Source organism: Sturnus vulgaris, chromosome 6 (assembly GCF_052056855.1).
Source record: "Sturnus vulgaris isolate bStuVul1 chromosome 6, bStuVul1.hap1, whole genome shotgun sequence".
NCBI classification, from domain to species: Eukaryota; Metazoa; Chordata; class Aves; order Passeriformes; family Sturnidae; genus Sturnus; species Sturnus vulgaris.
Window position 1 is genome coordinate 40435838 of NC_142248.1, and position 15405 is coordinate 40451242.

The window sequence follows — 15405 nt, forward strand, 5'->3', positions numbered from 1 at the left end:
TTTCAGTCTCAAATGAAAGGCAAACAGGAACCACCACCACCATCAAACCTTGTGTCCTTAGCCTGCCAGACTGCAGCGAGAAGCTAGGGGAGGAAAGAAAACAAAAAACGAATACTTTTCTTTTTCACATCAGAATTTGAACCCAATTTGAACCGGGGCGGGGCAGCCTTAACCCGGGGGACGCGGGTGCGAACGGGACCCGGGGGGCGAGGATGGAGAGGCGCTGGTGGAAGCGGAGCGAGGGCGCTGGGGATGAGCTGAGGCTCCGTGCCCCCGGTGGGGCGGAGGGATGGAGGGCTCGGCTGTCCCCGGGCGGTGCCGCCCGCCCCGGCCCGCCCCGCACACCTCGGCCCGCCCCTGGCGACCTGCGGGACCGGCGGTGAGACTGCTCCGGTGAGATTGCTCCGATGAGACTGCTCCGGTGCGGCTGCTCCGGTGAGACAACTCCGGCGTGGCCGCTCCGGTGACACGGCTCCGGTGACACTGCTCCGGTGGGACAGTGAGATTGTTCCGGTGTGGTTGCTCCGGTGTGGTTGCTCCGGTGACACTGCTCCGGTGACACTGCTCCGGTGACACTGCTCCGCTGCTCTCCTGCCCGCCCCGCCAGGTGACATCGCGGGCGGAGCAGCCGCTGCCCCGGGCGGCTCCGGACGCGCGTCCCCAGCCCGGTCCCTCCCGGGGCACTCCGCCGTGTCCCTGGGGACAGGCGAGGGACCTGCCGCACCCCTGTCAAGGAAACCCGAGGGGAAACCCACACGTTTGGTTCTGTTCAGCAGCGCGGCTGGTGGGTGAGAAGCGCGTTTGAGTGTTTTTTAACCCGCCCCTCAAAACAGCTCGGGAAAATGCTTGAGGAGATGGGGTTAATCTAGAATGATCATCACTGTCTGTGCCATTTACAGATGCCAAGCTGAATTTATTACATCTGCCTCAATTGCCTAAATAGTTGGAAATATTATATTTTTACTATATTTTAGGATTCTAGTCGTTGGGATGGGGCAGCCCGTGCAGGCAGAAATAGCCTTGTTTGAGTGTGCATGATGTGGATAAAGCAGTTACAGAAAGTATTTTTGAAGTGTTGGATGTTGACTATAGCTATTTTGGTTTGTCTCCAGTGTACTCAATACTGAGTTAATAATCCAGCAACTTCTGTTATGTATTTGCTGAGTATTGTTCACTAATTTAATGGCTTTCTTGTGGTATGGGTAGATAGTTCAGTGTAAGTTTTAAATAATTTTGCCTACAGCAATTTTCAGTGGATAATGTTGGAATGTGTTTATTTTAACCCAAGCATTCTTTCTCCTACCTTATCAGCTATCTTTATTCCTACACAGGCCTTATCATAGAGGTATTTATTCATAATCCTTTCTTTGCAGGCTTAATACTCTACACAGAAAGTGAGGCCGAATAACGTGCACATGCTGAGTACTGGAGGAGAGGGTGAAGGACATCCTGTTTTATTTCAGCAGTGTTGTTATTCTTTGGGGTGAAATGAAGAATTTGATTTTGTTTTGGAAACACTCATATTTCTGATGCAACCGAACCTCAGTAACCTTTTTGCAGTACAGATTTCAGCAAATTATTTTTTCTCTCGAACAAAGATGCAGAACTTGTCGGTGGTAGAAAGTCTTGCTAATACAGACATATCGTGCTGTGAGCCTCCAAAAGACCTGGCAGCTGAGGCAGGTGCTGTGTCTCTCGGTGAAAGTGGCTGTAACTGGAATGAAAGAACAAATAATGAAGAAATTGTTAACCTTGAAGCAATGCAGCAAAGCGTCCCTGTAATGAACAGCAAACAGAGAAGTTATGAAGGGTTTTCTGAGGGCAGTTTTAGTACCTCAGAACCCAGTGGTTCCTGGGGTGATTTTGAAAGCTTCAAGGAGCCCTTAGACAAATCAGAGAGATTCATTTGTAACCCTGAAGATTTGGTGAAGTCAGCAAAAGCTTCTGGAGCCGATCGGGACCGGAGCAGCGGAGGCTGCAGCATTTCTGCTGCCCAGGTGTGTGCTGAGCCATCTCTGTGCCGAGGGATGCAGGATGCTTCGGGCTCTCTGAATGAGGTACGTGCTCACAGCAAACCAAGGACCACAAATGTTTGTGTCACTGCCTCCTACACCTCCGGATTTGTATCTGTCCTCCCTGTAGAAGTTAATGCTGCACATGGCGAGAAACTGTCCAGCTACTTCGCAGCTACCTCAAGTGGAACAAAAGCTACTTCTTTACAGTGTTTGACAAATACTTAAGCTGTGCTGCTGGAGAGCTTTGAAGAATGTAATGCACTATTTTGCTTCTAGGCACTAGGAATAAGTAGGCACATGGGCAAGTAAGCACGTAGGCACCATGAACCTTGCCCTAAAGGACATGCAATTTAAAATTTAGACAAGAAAGAGCATAGGGAACAGCAAATCGGGAAGGTGGGTGACAAAAGCAGGGTGGACAGAAATTCTGTGAGTTGCCTGCAAACTTACTCAAGTAAGCCCACATACCATTGAGTTAGAAATTGGCAAAAACAATGTCTTTTGTTGTTTAGTATACTCCCTGAATAATATCAACAGTTTTTCTGGAATTTTAGACTGATGGTGACACACAAGAAATTAATAGAAATTATAGAATTCATTTTTTAGCATAGGATATAACATTCACTCTTACAATGCTAGAGCTAAAATTCTGAGTAAATAATGCAATGATTCTTATCAGCACACAAAAAAAAAAGGGTTCAGGTAAAGGATTATACCTTGTTGGGATAAATGTATTTCCATGTGGACCAAACATGCATCAGCAAAGGAAAGGAAAGTAACAAAAGGGAAGAAAGAACATAGAAATACAGAACAAAAGCCCCTTGTTCTTACTAGTTTCATCCTAAATAACAACATTTGAAAAAAGGGAGCAATCATGTCAGGCTTCCATGGGGTTAATCTGTAGCAGTAATAACTTACTGCTTGTAGCCTGTTGGGTGAGTTTTAGTATGTGTAGAGAACCGAGACTTTTCTGGAGACAGGATTTCTTGCCCTTTGCCTAGGAATTTTACTTGTTGCCGAGGTATTACTAGAAACAGTACAAAGATGCAGGTGGGAAAAGCTGCCCACACTGATTGAGTGTAGACACACAAAAATACCTGTGCACAGAGAATTCACATTTTTTGTAATGCTGGAAATGGGGGACAAGAAGTTTTCTGTTGGAGAAAGAGAATGTTGTAAGGACTAAAGCTGAAATGGAATATAGCAGGTTGTTTGGTTTCTTTCCAAAAGCAATAGATCTTAATCTTACTGAAGCCTTTTCTTTATTTTGCATTTGTTAAAGGCAGAAGGAAATGTCCAGTACGAGTTAAATAAGTTAACCATACTTAGAGTTTCAAGCTGTCTTTCCTCATCTCAAAGGAGAGAGACAGGCACAGAGCTGCTGAAGATTCCTTGGAGTGTAGAATATATGTGTAGCTTGTCCTTTATCCCCGTGCTTTTTGTGTCGTTAGTTTGAGATCATAAAATCTTTGTATTGGGACTCTGGCTTCTGTATGACCAAAGAATAAAGACCAGGTGGGTTGGAAGGGACTTCTAGAAATCATCTCAGGTCGGAGGTCTGACCTTCAGTATTAATTGCTTCAGTTAATTAAATGACATCAATTGGAATCAGAATCATGTGTTTTAATATGGAAATATTCATTAATTTCCTTGCAATAGCTGGGTGTTTTTCCTACACAACTGAACACTGAGGATTTTTCATGTGCCCTTTAAAAATCGGTCTTTGAGAGAGGGATTGGTGCATGTGTTTAAGCCATGGGGTATTTTGATATAATAGGATATAGAGGATTTATTCAGAAAGTACTGATGTGAACTTTATATTGATTTTTTATAATTAGTACAAAGCCACAAGGTAAACGGAAATATACTCAAATTTTGTTTCAAAAACACTCACTGAAATAGACAGTAATAAAATAATCTCTTTATCTGTCTTGTCTAAACCATGTCAGTGACTTGTATGTGTGGTGGAGCAGCACCAAGGCTCTACAGAGATGCTGCAGTTGAGGCAGAGCTGTGCTTCCCTCGATGCACTCCCTGGGACTGTAATTTCCCCCATCCCAAAGCCAAGAGCATCTGCCTGGCTTTTCCTTGGCTCCCATCCCACTTCAACTTTGGTGCCTACCTGGAAGTTGTTTTTTTCCTAGATCATGTATCCTTTAATAAGTGTTATTTTACAGAATTCTGCTTCTCGAGCATCCGTCAGGGTCCTCCATGCTGTATCCCTGCTGAAATAATTTACAAATTGATTGAAAGTATTGTGACACTTTGGGCAAGATTCAAAGCAATTTAGCCAGGAGTCTTTGAATGTCCCAGCAGTGAATCATCAGGACCAGATTTTAGCAAGGCCTTACTTCAGGAGGGAGCAGCATGGGGCACAAATTCTGGTCCTTGAAGCATGGTCAGGAGTGCAGAAGGCTTCTATCACCTCTGTGGATTTTGCCCATTTATCCTTAGATTAAATCCATACTGTCTCAGTATTCACCCCGGTTGCCTGAGTTCAGTGTAATGAGGCTGTGGAAATGTTTGAATTACAATTAAATGAAACTATAAAAAATATGGAGTATCCATGCTTAGGGTTTTCACACTAAATTGTTGGTTGCTGGGCAAAAACCCCAAACTGACTGGTTCATTCTTGAATTTTCACACAGTGCAGCTGCTCCTGCATTGCAGTCCCTGGTCAGGGTGTTGAAGTCAATTAATTTACTTTTATTTGGAAAATCACAGTAATTCCTTCCTTGAAGGAATAAAAGGGTACAGCTTCCAAACAAGATGGCATGCCTCTAGAATAGGATGTAAATTGTGCATGTTTTCCCTTGTATATGTATTTCTTAGTTGTCAAATAACCCTCCTTACCAGTGGTTACTTCCACTGGGGCTGTCTATATCACTCCTGTGCTGTGGTCAGTCCTCCAAACCTGCTCCTCATCGCTGTTTGAGGAGCAACAAGGATTTAAATCCGGCTCTGGTTTTTAACACAGGCTGGAAAAAAGTTTGGTGCAAACACAAGGACATAGAAACATCCTCACCCCAGATTTTTTGCAGACTTGCACAGTGCAAGTATTTCTTGGTAACTGTAGCATTTGGCAGATGTGTTACATTTGAATTAGAAGTGTTTGAACACTGAGTTGGCGAAACAAGCTGCTGAATTGATGTGAACGTCAGATTTGACCTGGACTGCATTAGCTGAGCAAAAGGAGGAGTCATAAGTGTTAAACATGCAAGTCTGTGACCGAGAAGGTAGGAAGTTAAAGACTAAGGTTCACCTTAGTGAAATTCTGGGACTCTTGTTTCCTCTAATTCTAGGTATTCAAAATACTCAAAACACTGAAATATGAACTCAGTCCCTCTGATATAAAAATAAAAATAAATATAAATATAAATTCTTAAAACAATAATACAGTTTCTAAAATTATTGTAGTCTTTGGACTAGGTCCTTCATAAACTGTGGGGGTGGCCCATATGGTATATGTAATAAAAATCTCTTTTTTTCTAGGAAGACCACAGCTATGAGGAGATATTTAAGTTGGGCTTTCCAGAAGTCTTTGTACCACAGTCCAGAGAGTGCATAAGAAGCTTAGAGCAAGTTCTTGATGCAAATAATGAAGATGTTTGGACTCCTGAACTTTTGAAGAATCAATTTTGGTAATGAGTTTAGAAGGAAGAAAAAGTTCCTCATCAATTACACTGTTTCATAATTTAAAAATCAGTGGTGAACTTAATCTTTTTAGTACTATGCTTTTCAGTGTATAGCTATCACCAGTTTTGTAGCACATTGTTAAAGGAAGTGGATGGTGTTTTAGCCATTGGAAAACAATGAAAGGAATACATCAAAATTACAAATTCCTGCTTAGGGTTTTTCCTGCTGTTAGTGTGCCTCCTTATGACTAAGCCTCTGGAATGTCAGAACCCAACAGGCAGCCTGTTCTTCCTGTTTGCTTGTCCTTTCTTTGCAGCACATCCCACTTATTTCTTCATCATTGGAAGCTGCTGCTTCTACTAACAACTTACTTGCTTTTTTCCCCCCTCCTCCCTCAGTTTTCCCAGTTGGTAACTTCTTCTTATTTAACCAGATGTGCTTCAGAATCTGTGGTGCATCTGGCTTCTTCCCTGGGCTATGTTAATAGCAATTAGTATCATTAACTAAGCTTTCTCCTGTGACAGCTGGAACACTTCTAGTTTTGTTACATGTTTTTTAAGGATCAGCAGCTTCAGAGCAGTATTGTAGTTGCTGAACAGAGTTGCAGTTATTTTTTCATAACTTGGAGGCTTTGTGTCTAGAAAGCATTGTCAGATCGTACTTGACAAATGTCCTAAGACTCAGAAGAAACCTAGGTAAAACTCTGAATGTGATCATCCTTTCACCCAAGTTCCCTGCATATGTGTTATATTTTAATCAGCATCAAACTTGTGGAGAAATATAATTGTAAAGGGGACTGCACTATTACAGCAGAGTGCCAGGCAAAAACAAAGCTTTCCTAATCTACTGTGACTAGTAACTAAGGTCAATGACAAGTGCAAACTAAGTAAAGCCCAACTGAATTTTTATATGTGATGAAGGCAGTGTAAGGATCTAAAGTACCATGTCGAGGGAACTCTCTCCTTCTTAATGTTCCACTGGCGAGTGCCCTGGGCTTATTTTGTAGCAGAGGTGAAGTGTGACCTCTGGGATGGAGAAAGACTTGAGAGACAGAAAAGGCAAAGTGCAGAACGAACAGGGCTGAACTCTGCCCACATTTCACAGAAGCAGCTGAGCACTGCGAGCTGCTGGCATGTAGCAGTCTCTGAAATGTGCTTCTAATGCCCTTCTTATCTGAGGAGCACAAACATACACTTATGCTGACTTACTGCTTCCACTAATTGTCATGCCAGCTCATTACTATACTGGGTTGGTAGTTTGGACAAGTGTAGAAAGAGTTCTAAGACAAGTTGCTTGTTATCAAGCAAGATCAAGGTTAGTATACAGCTGTATGTAGTGAAAATAACTGTTGCATATGGAAACCTCAGCTCAAAACCTCAAATTTTGTTTTGTTTCCTAGCATGGATTCTGGAAATGTATGGAGAGCACTCAGAGACTTTGATAATACCCCCAGCTTAAGACATCCCTGGAGTAAATCTCATTGCCAAGAAAACCTCTGGAGTGTTCTCGGAATAGATGCAAATCAAAAGGTAATTGAACAATGGTTTTCCATTCTGCCAGTACAAACATTGGGCTGGGAATTTGATCTTCTGTTAGCTGTACATGCAGATGCATGAGGGACTAGATCTGGGTGAGTCACAAGGTTTTTTTTTAACAGGGAGCTTTTTAAGACAATAGTTTAGTGTTTTCTCATCTTCATGTGTAAGTTAACTATGAAATTGTGTAGGATCACACTTTGATTGTCTAACACAGTTCCCTGTTGTTAGGTGGTACATTCAGCTTTGGTAGAGATGGAGAAGCAGCTTTCAGGTGGTAGAGACGGAGAATCAGCTCCCTGGTGTGTGTGCAGTAGGATTGTTTACTTCTTTGCTCAGAGTGTGAGAACACTGTTGGCCTCTAATATCTTTCTGTTAAGTGAAAATCAGATCTGAATCAGAGAGGCTGTTACAGTAATTATTGGATTATTTTACTGTGAAGAAACTGAAAGTATGTTCAACTTCCCCTTTCCTCACATTATTCTTGTCTGTTTTTTTGAGGCTTGAGGGAGAGTGTGTTTGAAATTGGATTGAAACCAAAGCAGCAATGTTGAAAGATCTCAAACAGAAATGTCTCTGTTTAATAATCTCTTGTGTTGAGAAGGTACAGGTGTCAGGGATGGTTTAGAATTCAGTTATTTAGCTGGGATTAATTAGTCACACGAAATTTTCAGAAGTAACTATTTCAATTGATTATTTGGATGCTGAAGCACAGTGGTGCCCATTTTATGGGCATATTTGACTTTTTATGTAAGTTATATGCAAACAGAAGGACGATGCTATTTTGCACTTGAAAAAGTCACTTTGTAGAACTGTAATTTAACAGAGAGCATCAGAGACCTTTCTCTAACATAGCTAAACTCCCATTCTGTTCCTTTCTTGCCCCCCAGCATTAAATCAATGCCCAGGCAGCTTAAACTTATACCATTATTTCTTATCTGTTGCTGGAAACCTGTATTGCTTTTAACAATACTGATTAAGATGCATTTCTAAGCAATGCTTTGGTGCTAATTAAGGCTAATTCTAATTGGAAGTGGCTTTTTTATTAATTGAAGTCACAGATTCATGTGTGTAGGTGACGCCTTGAGAGGCTACCTGGAACAGAGGCTGGACAGAGTTATAAAGTATTTTTTTATTAAAATGCCTTCAAAGGATACACCTTGGGCAGTGCAAAGCCTTGCAGAGACTGCACCCAAGATGGGCAACAGTCACGAGTTTCTCAGACAGGTGTAAGTTTGATCTATTTGCATATCAGAGGTTAATTGTCCAATTATATCTTCACGTAATGAAGACAAATTCCGCAGTTTGTTTCCCTCCTCAATTCACTTTTGTTTATACTTCTTGGGCCTGAGGCTGTGTGGATGACCTTGGTTCTCAGGCCTAAAAGGATTGTTTAGTCTGACCAAAATGTGAAGAAAGCTAATTAGCATTCTATACAGAGTTCAGAGTTATACACTAATGCAGTACAGAATCTGAAAAATATGAATCTAAAACTTAAGGTATCATTCGTAGAGCTGGTTCTGGCATAAAATTGTTTTAATGCAAAGGGAGACACATGATAAAATATAGCTTCAGAAAGTAAAACTTAGTGCTTGTTATTTGAGGAAAACTTCTCTTTAGGTTGTATGCATTGAAATCAGATAGAAATATATAAATGAATTCATAAATAAATTGCAAATGATGTTTTTTAGGATGTTTCAGAAAACCAGGCTGATATTTTTGAGGACTCAAACGTCAAAGATAACGAGGACTTTAGACTTGATGGATTCAATGTTAATGACTGCAAAGCACTGATCCAGACCAAGGTAAGGATTGTTCTGGAAGTGAGCACTTCAGAGAACCACAGAGTGTATTTAGCATGTTCCTCTCTGCTGTCCCACACCTGTTCTCATGTAATGGTTCAGTCCTGGCATAACTTTTGGATGTGGAGTTGGTTTTTGCTCTTTGAAACCTCTCTGACAGCTTCAGAAAAGATACCTTGGTGCTTGTTTGTTTCTTGTTACAGCAATCCAAGTTGGGAGGAAAATTGTGTCATTCTCCATTGCTGTAAAACACCTCAGTCACCTCTGTCTGTTTTTTAGCAAGGTATTTTGGAGAAATATTCTTAACCCAAGGTTCCTTCCTCAGTGGAGAATAAAATTGAGCAGCTGTTGTCAATGTGGAGACAGTTTGAGACACACTTTCATTGCTTTGTTTTATTCTCTTTACTGCCTTGGACAGTGAAGGTGTATGACAGTTCTGGGAACCTTGCACATAAGAGATGATAGGCTGGAGAATTCAGAACTAAAACTTAAAAGAACTGTCCGGCTTATTCCTTCATCATTCAGTTCTGCTTTCTTCAGTGAGTACATGAGGGGGGATCACAGTGGCTGAATCACACTGGAAATGTGCAAAATACAGGAACAGGGTTTAGACAAAGAAGAAGTGGTTTGAGGTAGACAAAGAAGGAATAAAAGAAAAAAGAAACTGTGGTACAAAGTTAAGGTAAAAGGACAATATTTTTCTGGAGTAGCCTCATAAGGGAAAGAACAAACCCTGCAGCTTGGTGTCTCAAAGAAAAAAAATCATTAAAAATCATATGATGCTATTTCTAATTTAAAGTAAGTCAAATCATATAATGTGATGTTTTCCATTTATCTTCATATTTATGTCTTTTTTTCTCTAAAAATTTAAAATACATTTAAAAAATTATTTTAATGAAAATTTATAAAAATTAGGTTGGCATATGCAAAGTGATTAACCTCCTGTAGGATGGAAAAAATTAACTAAATTTTTCTTTTTCATTCAGCTTTCTATGTCATCAGACTCCAGACAAGGTCACCTTTTCACCTGTAACCTCTTTTTGAAGACCACATCATCAAATGAAAACACACAATGTATAACAATCCCAAGGAAGAAGCAGATTTTTGCTACACACAACCTAAAAATGAAATTTTTCAGTAGTGATGTTTGCTGAACTAAATGCAATTTTTAGCCTTTTTTTCTTCCTTTTTTTTTTTTTCCAACTGAATGCAGTTTACCTTCATTTTGTTACTGACTTGGAAATGTAGACTACAGATGTTCTTTAGGAAAGTGACATATTGCTGTATATGAGGGACCTAAGGCCATGTTATTAGAAGCTATTTCTCCTGTTTAGTTGTGAAGTCAAATTTCGTAGTTTTGCCCTGCTAAGTTTTGCTGCAGAGTTGTGTCTCTTACAGTAAATGCTGCAGCTGCAACCCTGCTTCAAGATAACTCTGGTGGGCTCTTCTTACCTCTCAGGCCTTAATGCACCTTCAATCAAAACCCTTCTTTCCCTGCCAAAACCTGCACAAGTCTCAGGTGTCTTGTAAGTGCCTTGTCACCCTCTCTCCTCGTTCTTCTCCAGTTTGGATCAGCTGGGATCTGTTGCTTTGCCACTGCTGGGTGAAATGAGGAGCCTTCTTCATTTGGGGACTTTCAGTGGGGTGTAGCAGAATGAAAGTGTTTTAATTTCTGTCTGGTGAAGCCTGCTGTGGTGATAGGGGTGGAGGCAGAAAAATGCTTCATTCTGGCATTGGTTTCTGGCTGAAATAAATCACCTTGTTGAAGCTGATTGTCACAGGACATGTTGGGTTCATTCAGCCACATTTAGACCATGCACGCCCTGCTTGTAAAAGCTCAGCAGTGTTGCAGTTCAGGACTTATACAATGGTGTAAATTCCTGCCCTTTTAAAATTTTTGTTGCCCATCCTCCTGCATGCTTGACTGCCACAGGGGATGCACTTCACTGTCATTCAGAAAAATTTGTGTTGGCTCCCAGCCAACTGCAACAGCTTTATTTATTCATTGGCAGTAACTTTTACACAAGTTACTGATCTATTTGCTGCTCTGGCCATTCTGAATAGGAAAATTTTATATGGCTTTTTGTTTTAAAGAGTTGCTAAGGACAGCAACTGATATTTTATGTGTTGAAAGCAGGGAACAAAATTAGGTGTTCCAAAACTAAGCCAGTTAATTATTTAATGATGAGCATATTCTGTTCTTAGAATTAAGAATACTATAAAGCACTGGCAGACTTCAGCCCTTAATCTAGTAAACTGTTCAGCAGTGACACTACAATTGCTGTAATAACTTCAGTAATGCTTATGATACCTCAGTGCTGTTAGCATGAGATGATCTCTGTCCTGCTTACTCAGTAGATGGAACAGAGCATTTAGAAAAATGTTCTTTTAAAGTGGCTCTGCAGCTTCCCTGGCCCTGGAGGGAGTCCTGCAATGCCAAACTGGAAACTCCATCTGGATACAAGAGCAGGGTTACCTTTTTCAGTTAACCCTAGATTTGAATTAATTTTCAGTTTCCCTTATATTCCTTCAGAGCTCTTAAACATGTATTAAATGTGTAGTCATAAGCTCACAAAATGTTAAATTGCCAGTAAATGGTGACTGAATAGTTGAGGTTGGTAATAAAAGTTATTAAAATCAATTATAAGATTAAAATCCCATTTTTATGCTTTCAGACAAGCAGGGGCCTTCAGAGGGGCTTGAGGGGGCAACTCATAATGTATGTAACATTCACTGATGCATCAGAGCCCTCTTTTCCTCTGGGCTTTCAATTTTGCCTTTCCTTTTGTGAGCAGTGGATGAATGTATCAAAAAACGTTTTGCACTTTACTCTGGGAGAAGGATGAATACATCATCTTTCCCTCATATTAGCAGGTTTTACAGCCCTGTCCAAGGTACAGACTGGAAAGAAAAAAAGGGTTCAGCCCTTGTGACTCAGCAGGGAAACAAACTACTGGGGTTCCAAAGGTGATGGACTCCACCTTCCAGGTCCTTCTCTTTTGGACAGATGCTTTGAGCCCTCACTACCTGTTAAGCACTGGCTTAAGACAACTGAGGGACCTTGTAACTCCCATTTCCAATCTGAGATGAACCAATTCACCATTCCAGGGGAAAAGACCAGCAAAATTTGAACGGAAAAGTAATTCAATTCAGCTCCAAGGTTGGGAAGTTCTGGCAACCCTGCAGCCCCCATCAGAATTTGGACAGGACAGGGGGACAGAACATTTGGGGGTACCCACAAAGACAAAACTGGGCTTTATTAAGTGACAGAAGACGAGGGAGACAAACCAAAGGGTAGCCAACCATTTGCAGGCACATTTCACAGTGAAAACGTATCCTGGCCCGCCGTGGTTTTCCCGGGAAAGGAGGGCTGCGGAAGCTGCTCTGGCGCGTTCTGCACAAGCTGTGAGCTCCCGTTTCCTTGAGTCATTTCCTCGTTCCTGCTGGCCCTGGCAGCCAGCCCAGGGTGCCAGCCCACGCCGTGTCCCCAAAGGCATGGTGACACCACCATCACCGTGTCTGTGCCCTGCAAGGGGTGCCCAGAGGAAATAAATATCGCTTTGTACCTCAGCACGCTTTTTAAGCTACGAATTTCGCTGTTTCTCGTCTTAGTTACGAGCTCTCAGCTGTGAAGTCCTGAGTTTTGATGAACTAAGTGTGTTACTGTACTCTGTGTTTGCAGAAAGCAAATACCACAGACTTCTGACATTTGCTTAGGGGTTTGAAAAGGTGAAAATGAGAGCAAGGCAGGAGCTCTGGACAGCAGAGCTAGGCAGGAATGCCTCTTTCTTCTGCTGGGATTAGAGGGAAAATAAACCCATAGAACAAAGTTTTTAAAAGTTCCAATCAGCAGTGTAATTACCAAAATGCTTCCTTTGTGGAAGGAATGTTGTGAACATTCCTTTTCAAAAAAAAACCCTCAAACCAACTTCATTGTGAAAGACTGAAAATTTTTCAATGCATGCTCTAAAATGTAGAATTTAATTAATTATAATAATTTTTAAAAGAGACAAGAAGAAGAGGTGGGGACAGTCAGACTCCAGGACTATTTCTAACCACACTATAAGCCCATCATTGGTTGCAAATGCAGAAGATGGAGTGAAAAACAAATAAATCTTGTAAAGGCAGATTTTTTTCAAAATGCAAGGTCATTGCAGGATTTAAAAGCACTCTGGTATTTTTTAATGATGAAGATCAGCTTTAATAGTTTAAAAAATGGGAGTTTCTGGAGTACTCCTACTCCAGTTAAAACAGCAAAGGGAATTGGGCTAAAACTGAGTTACCTTCAAATTAATTGTTAATTCCCAAATTTCCTTGTGGATCCAAGTTTAACTTTTCAGATCCACTGTGGAAGATTCAAAAGAGAAAAAGTTTCTGCTCCTTCTACTGAAGTATGTCTGAGAACCTCCTAAATTGCCTCCCACAGCACAGCCTGGCTTAGTGCTCTGCTGGGTGGGATAAGCAGGCCCTGATGAGGGAAAAATGTATGGAATGAAGTTGCAACATTTTTTTTGCTTTTTTTAATCAAGGCGAGATGCCTGTGAATGCTGGGCAAATCCTGAAGTGCCAAAAAATCCTCCAGCTTTCCCAAACATCTGCTTTATAAACATACACTTCTACAGACAAACTTCTGCATCTTCAGAGCTTAATGCCTCACTTCTAACATTGATTTTGAACAGCTCAAAATTAGTTTTGCCATTAATTTATAACTCATCTTCCTCACAGAATTAGTGGATAGGTTATTTAATTTTGTGTATTTTACTGTTGCTTGTGCTGAAAAATTAGTCTTTTAAAGTGTCACTTCCAGCAGACAGATTAGAGAGCTGGACAGAGCACTCTGGGTAGCACCCAGACCTGCCCAGACAGTTGTTTGAAGCAGCACTGCACTGAGCTGTGCTGCCCTGAATGCTTCTAAATTCAGATCTTTCAGTGTGCCTAAAATCCATGCAAGTGTATGAAAACCTACACCACTTTTAAACAGTCTCAGCGTGCTCTGAAAGCTTTAAAAATATTTTCTTAAAACACTGATGTGCAGCACGCCCTCGAAAGGCAGCGTTTTCTGCTGCTCTGCACTGCAGCATCTGTAGCAGCTTCCTTAGGAATGAGTCAGTCCAAGGGCTGATGGCACAGTGGTCACACCACTGAATTTCTGTGCAGTTCCTTCTAGATCTGTGCTTTTCACACTGTGGTCAGCAGGCTCCATGACAAAGGGAGAGGGAAGTCTGGAAGCAGCAGCCAGTGCAGTCTCACCAGGGAAAGCTGCTGGAGAGTGCTCTGGTACGCCTCAATCTACAAGATATGAGAGTTTTTTCCCTTAAAATGGAGGGAACTTGATGTAATTCTTAAAATGGCACATAAAGAAGTTTGTCTCTATTTAAACACTTAAAAATGAGGGGAAATAGTGATTCTGTCTCAATTCAAACCTTGAAAGTTCATTGCAGAAGGGCCAGGATCTCATTTTAGAGGTCTACAACAGGAAGAGGATGGAAACCTCCAAACCTGAAGTTCCGGTTTGATTTGTACAAGCAGCCCTTCACCAGCCCAGAGTGGCAGGGCTTTTGTCCAGCCTGACAAGCACACAGGTCTCAAGAATCACCACTATGTGTGTCCTTGACATGTGACACTTGCTTTCAGGCACAGCAACCCCTGAAGGGACACCGAGAAGTGCAGGGCTGGGAGCACCTCACAGGGCACTGGAGACAAAGGCCAGAGGACAGCTCAGTGCCAAGAACACCTGCCACCTGTTCACAACAGGAATCCCCCTGCCCCACAGCAGGAAAAACGTGCTGTGGGCCATCCCTTCTTTGATTACAAATGGGATGTGAGGGTGTAGTGCTTTTTAGTGAAAAGTAGAGCCAGAACAAAGCTGCAGCCTAGATATTAATAGCTGAAGTAAAGAAAACCTATGGATTGTGGTAAACGAGTGTAACATTATTAGAAGATTCCAAATTCCAAACTGCAGACTCAGGCTCCTAAGCTGGGAGGATGAGATGCTGTGTAAAACAATGATCACTGAGCAGTGGAGGAGCAAACACCATGAAGACCCCAGACCTTACTATAATTAATGTCTAATTATTGTTATAGACCTAACTGCTCAGGAATTTCGATGTTCACAGTCCCTCTTTGGAGGCACCAGCTCAGGCTGCTGCTTCCCTAAAGGAATCCATCCTTCAGGACACATGGAAACCTCATGTGGAACCCTGTCATGGGGCCTGGCATTTTTAATTTCTGTACAGGTTTGTAAGGTGTTTGGTATTTCTAGGGACAAAGGATGGGGGAGAGGGGGCATGTGGAGAAGGAAAAAAGGTACAGATGCTGAGGGGTCTTTGTGAGTGAAAGACCAAAGAAAAGGTGGCAGGGTGCCATAGATTTATGTTTTGTTTTTAAAACAGTCAAATAGTGAAGTCTCCAAAATAT

The 15405-nt window shown here is 41.6% G+C and overlaps 1 protein-coding gene across 3 annotated transcripts; it reads left to right on the forward strand.

The window, feature by feature from the left end:
- The first annotated feature begins 355 nt into the window (after positions 1–355).
- On the forward strand, positions 356–11629 carry CLBA1 (clathrin binding box of aftiphilin containing 1). Of its 3 annotated transcripts, none has more exons than XM_088166304.1 (6): positions 356–435; positions 1374–2057; positions 5508–5656; positions 7051–7180; positions 8878–8991; positions 9975–11629. In XM_088166304.1, the coding sequence occupies exons 2-6, from the start codon at positions 1530–1532 to the stop codon at positions 10140–10142; spliced, it is 1089 nt and encodes a 362-aa protein (XP_088022430.1). In that variant the 5' UTR covers positions 356–435; positions 1374–1529; the 3' UTR covers positions 10143–11629. The 3 variants fall into 3 exon arrangements, with proteins under 3 accessions (XP_088022430.1, XP_088022429.1, XP_014726973.2); XM_088166303.1 differs by lacking the exon at positions 356–435 and adding an exon at positions 514–805; XM_014871487.2 differs by lacking the exon at positions 356–435 and adding an exon at positions 514–784.
- Positions 11630–15405: the final 3776 nt, after the last annotated feature.

Excerpts from the sequence above, each read along its gene's own strand:
- CLBA1 (XM_088166304.1), top strand. The coding sequence starts at position 1,530 with ATGCAACCGAACCTCAGTAACCTTTTTGCAGTACAGATTTCAGCAAAT. Across the intron at positions 2,058-5,507 it reads CTTCGGGCTCTCTGAATGAG|GAAGACCACAGCTATGAGGA; the intron begins GTACGTGCTCAC and ends CTTTTTTTCTAG. Across the intron at positions 7,181-8,877 it reads GAATAGATGCAAATCAAAAG|GATGTTTCAGAAAACCAGGC; the intron begins GTAATTGAACAA and ends GATGTTTTTTAG.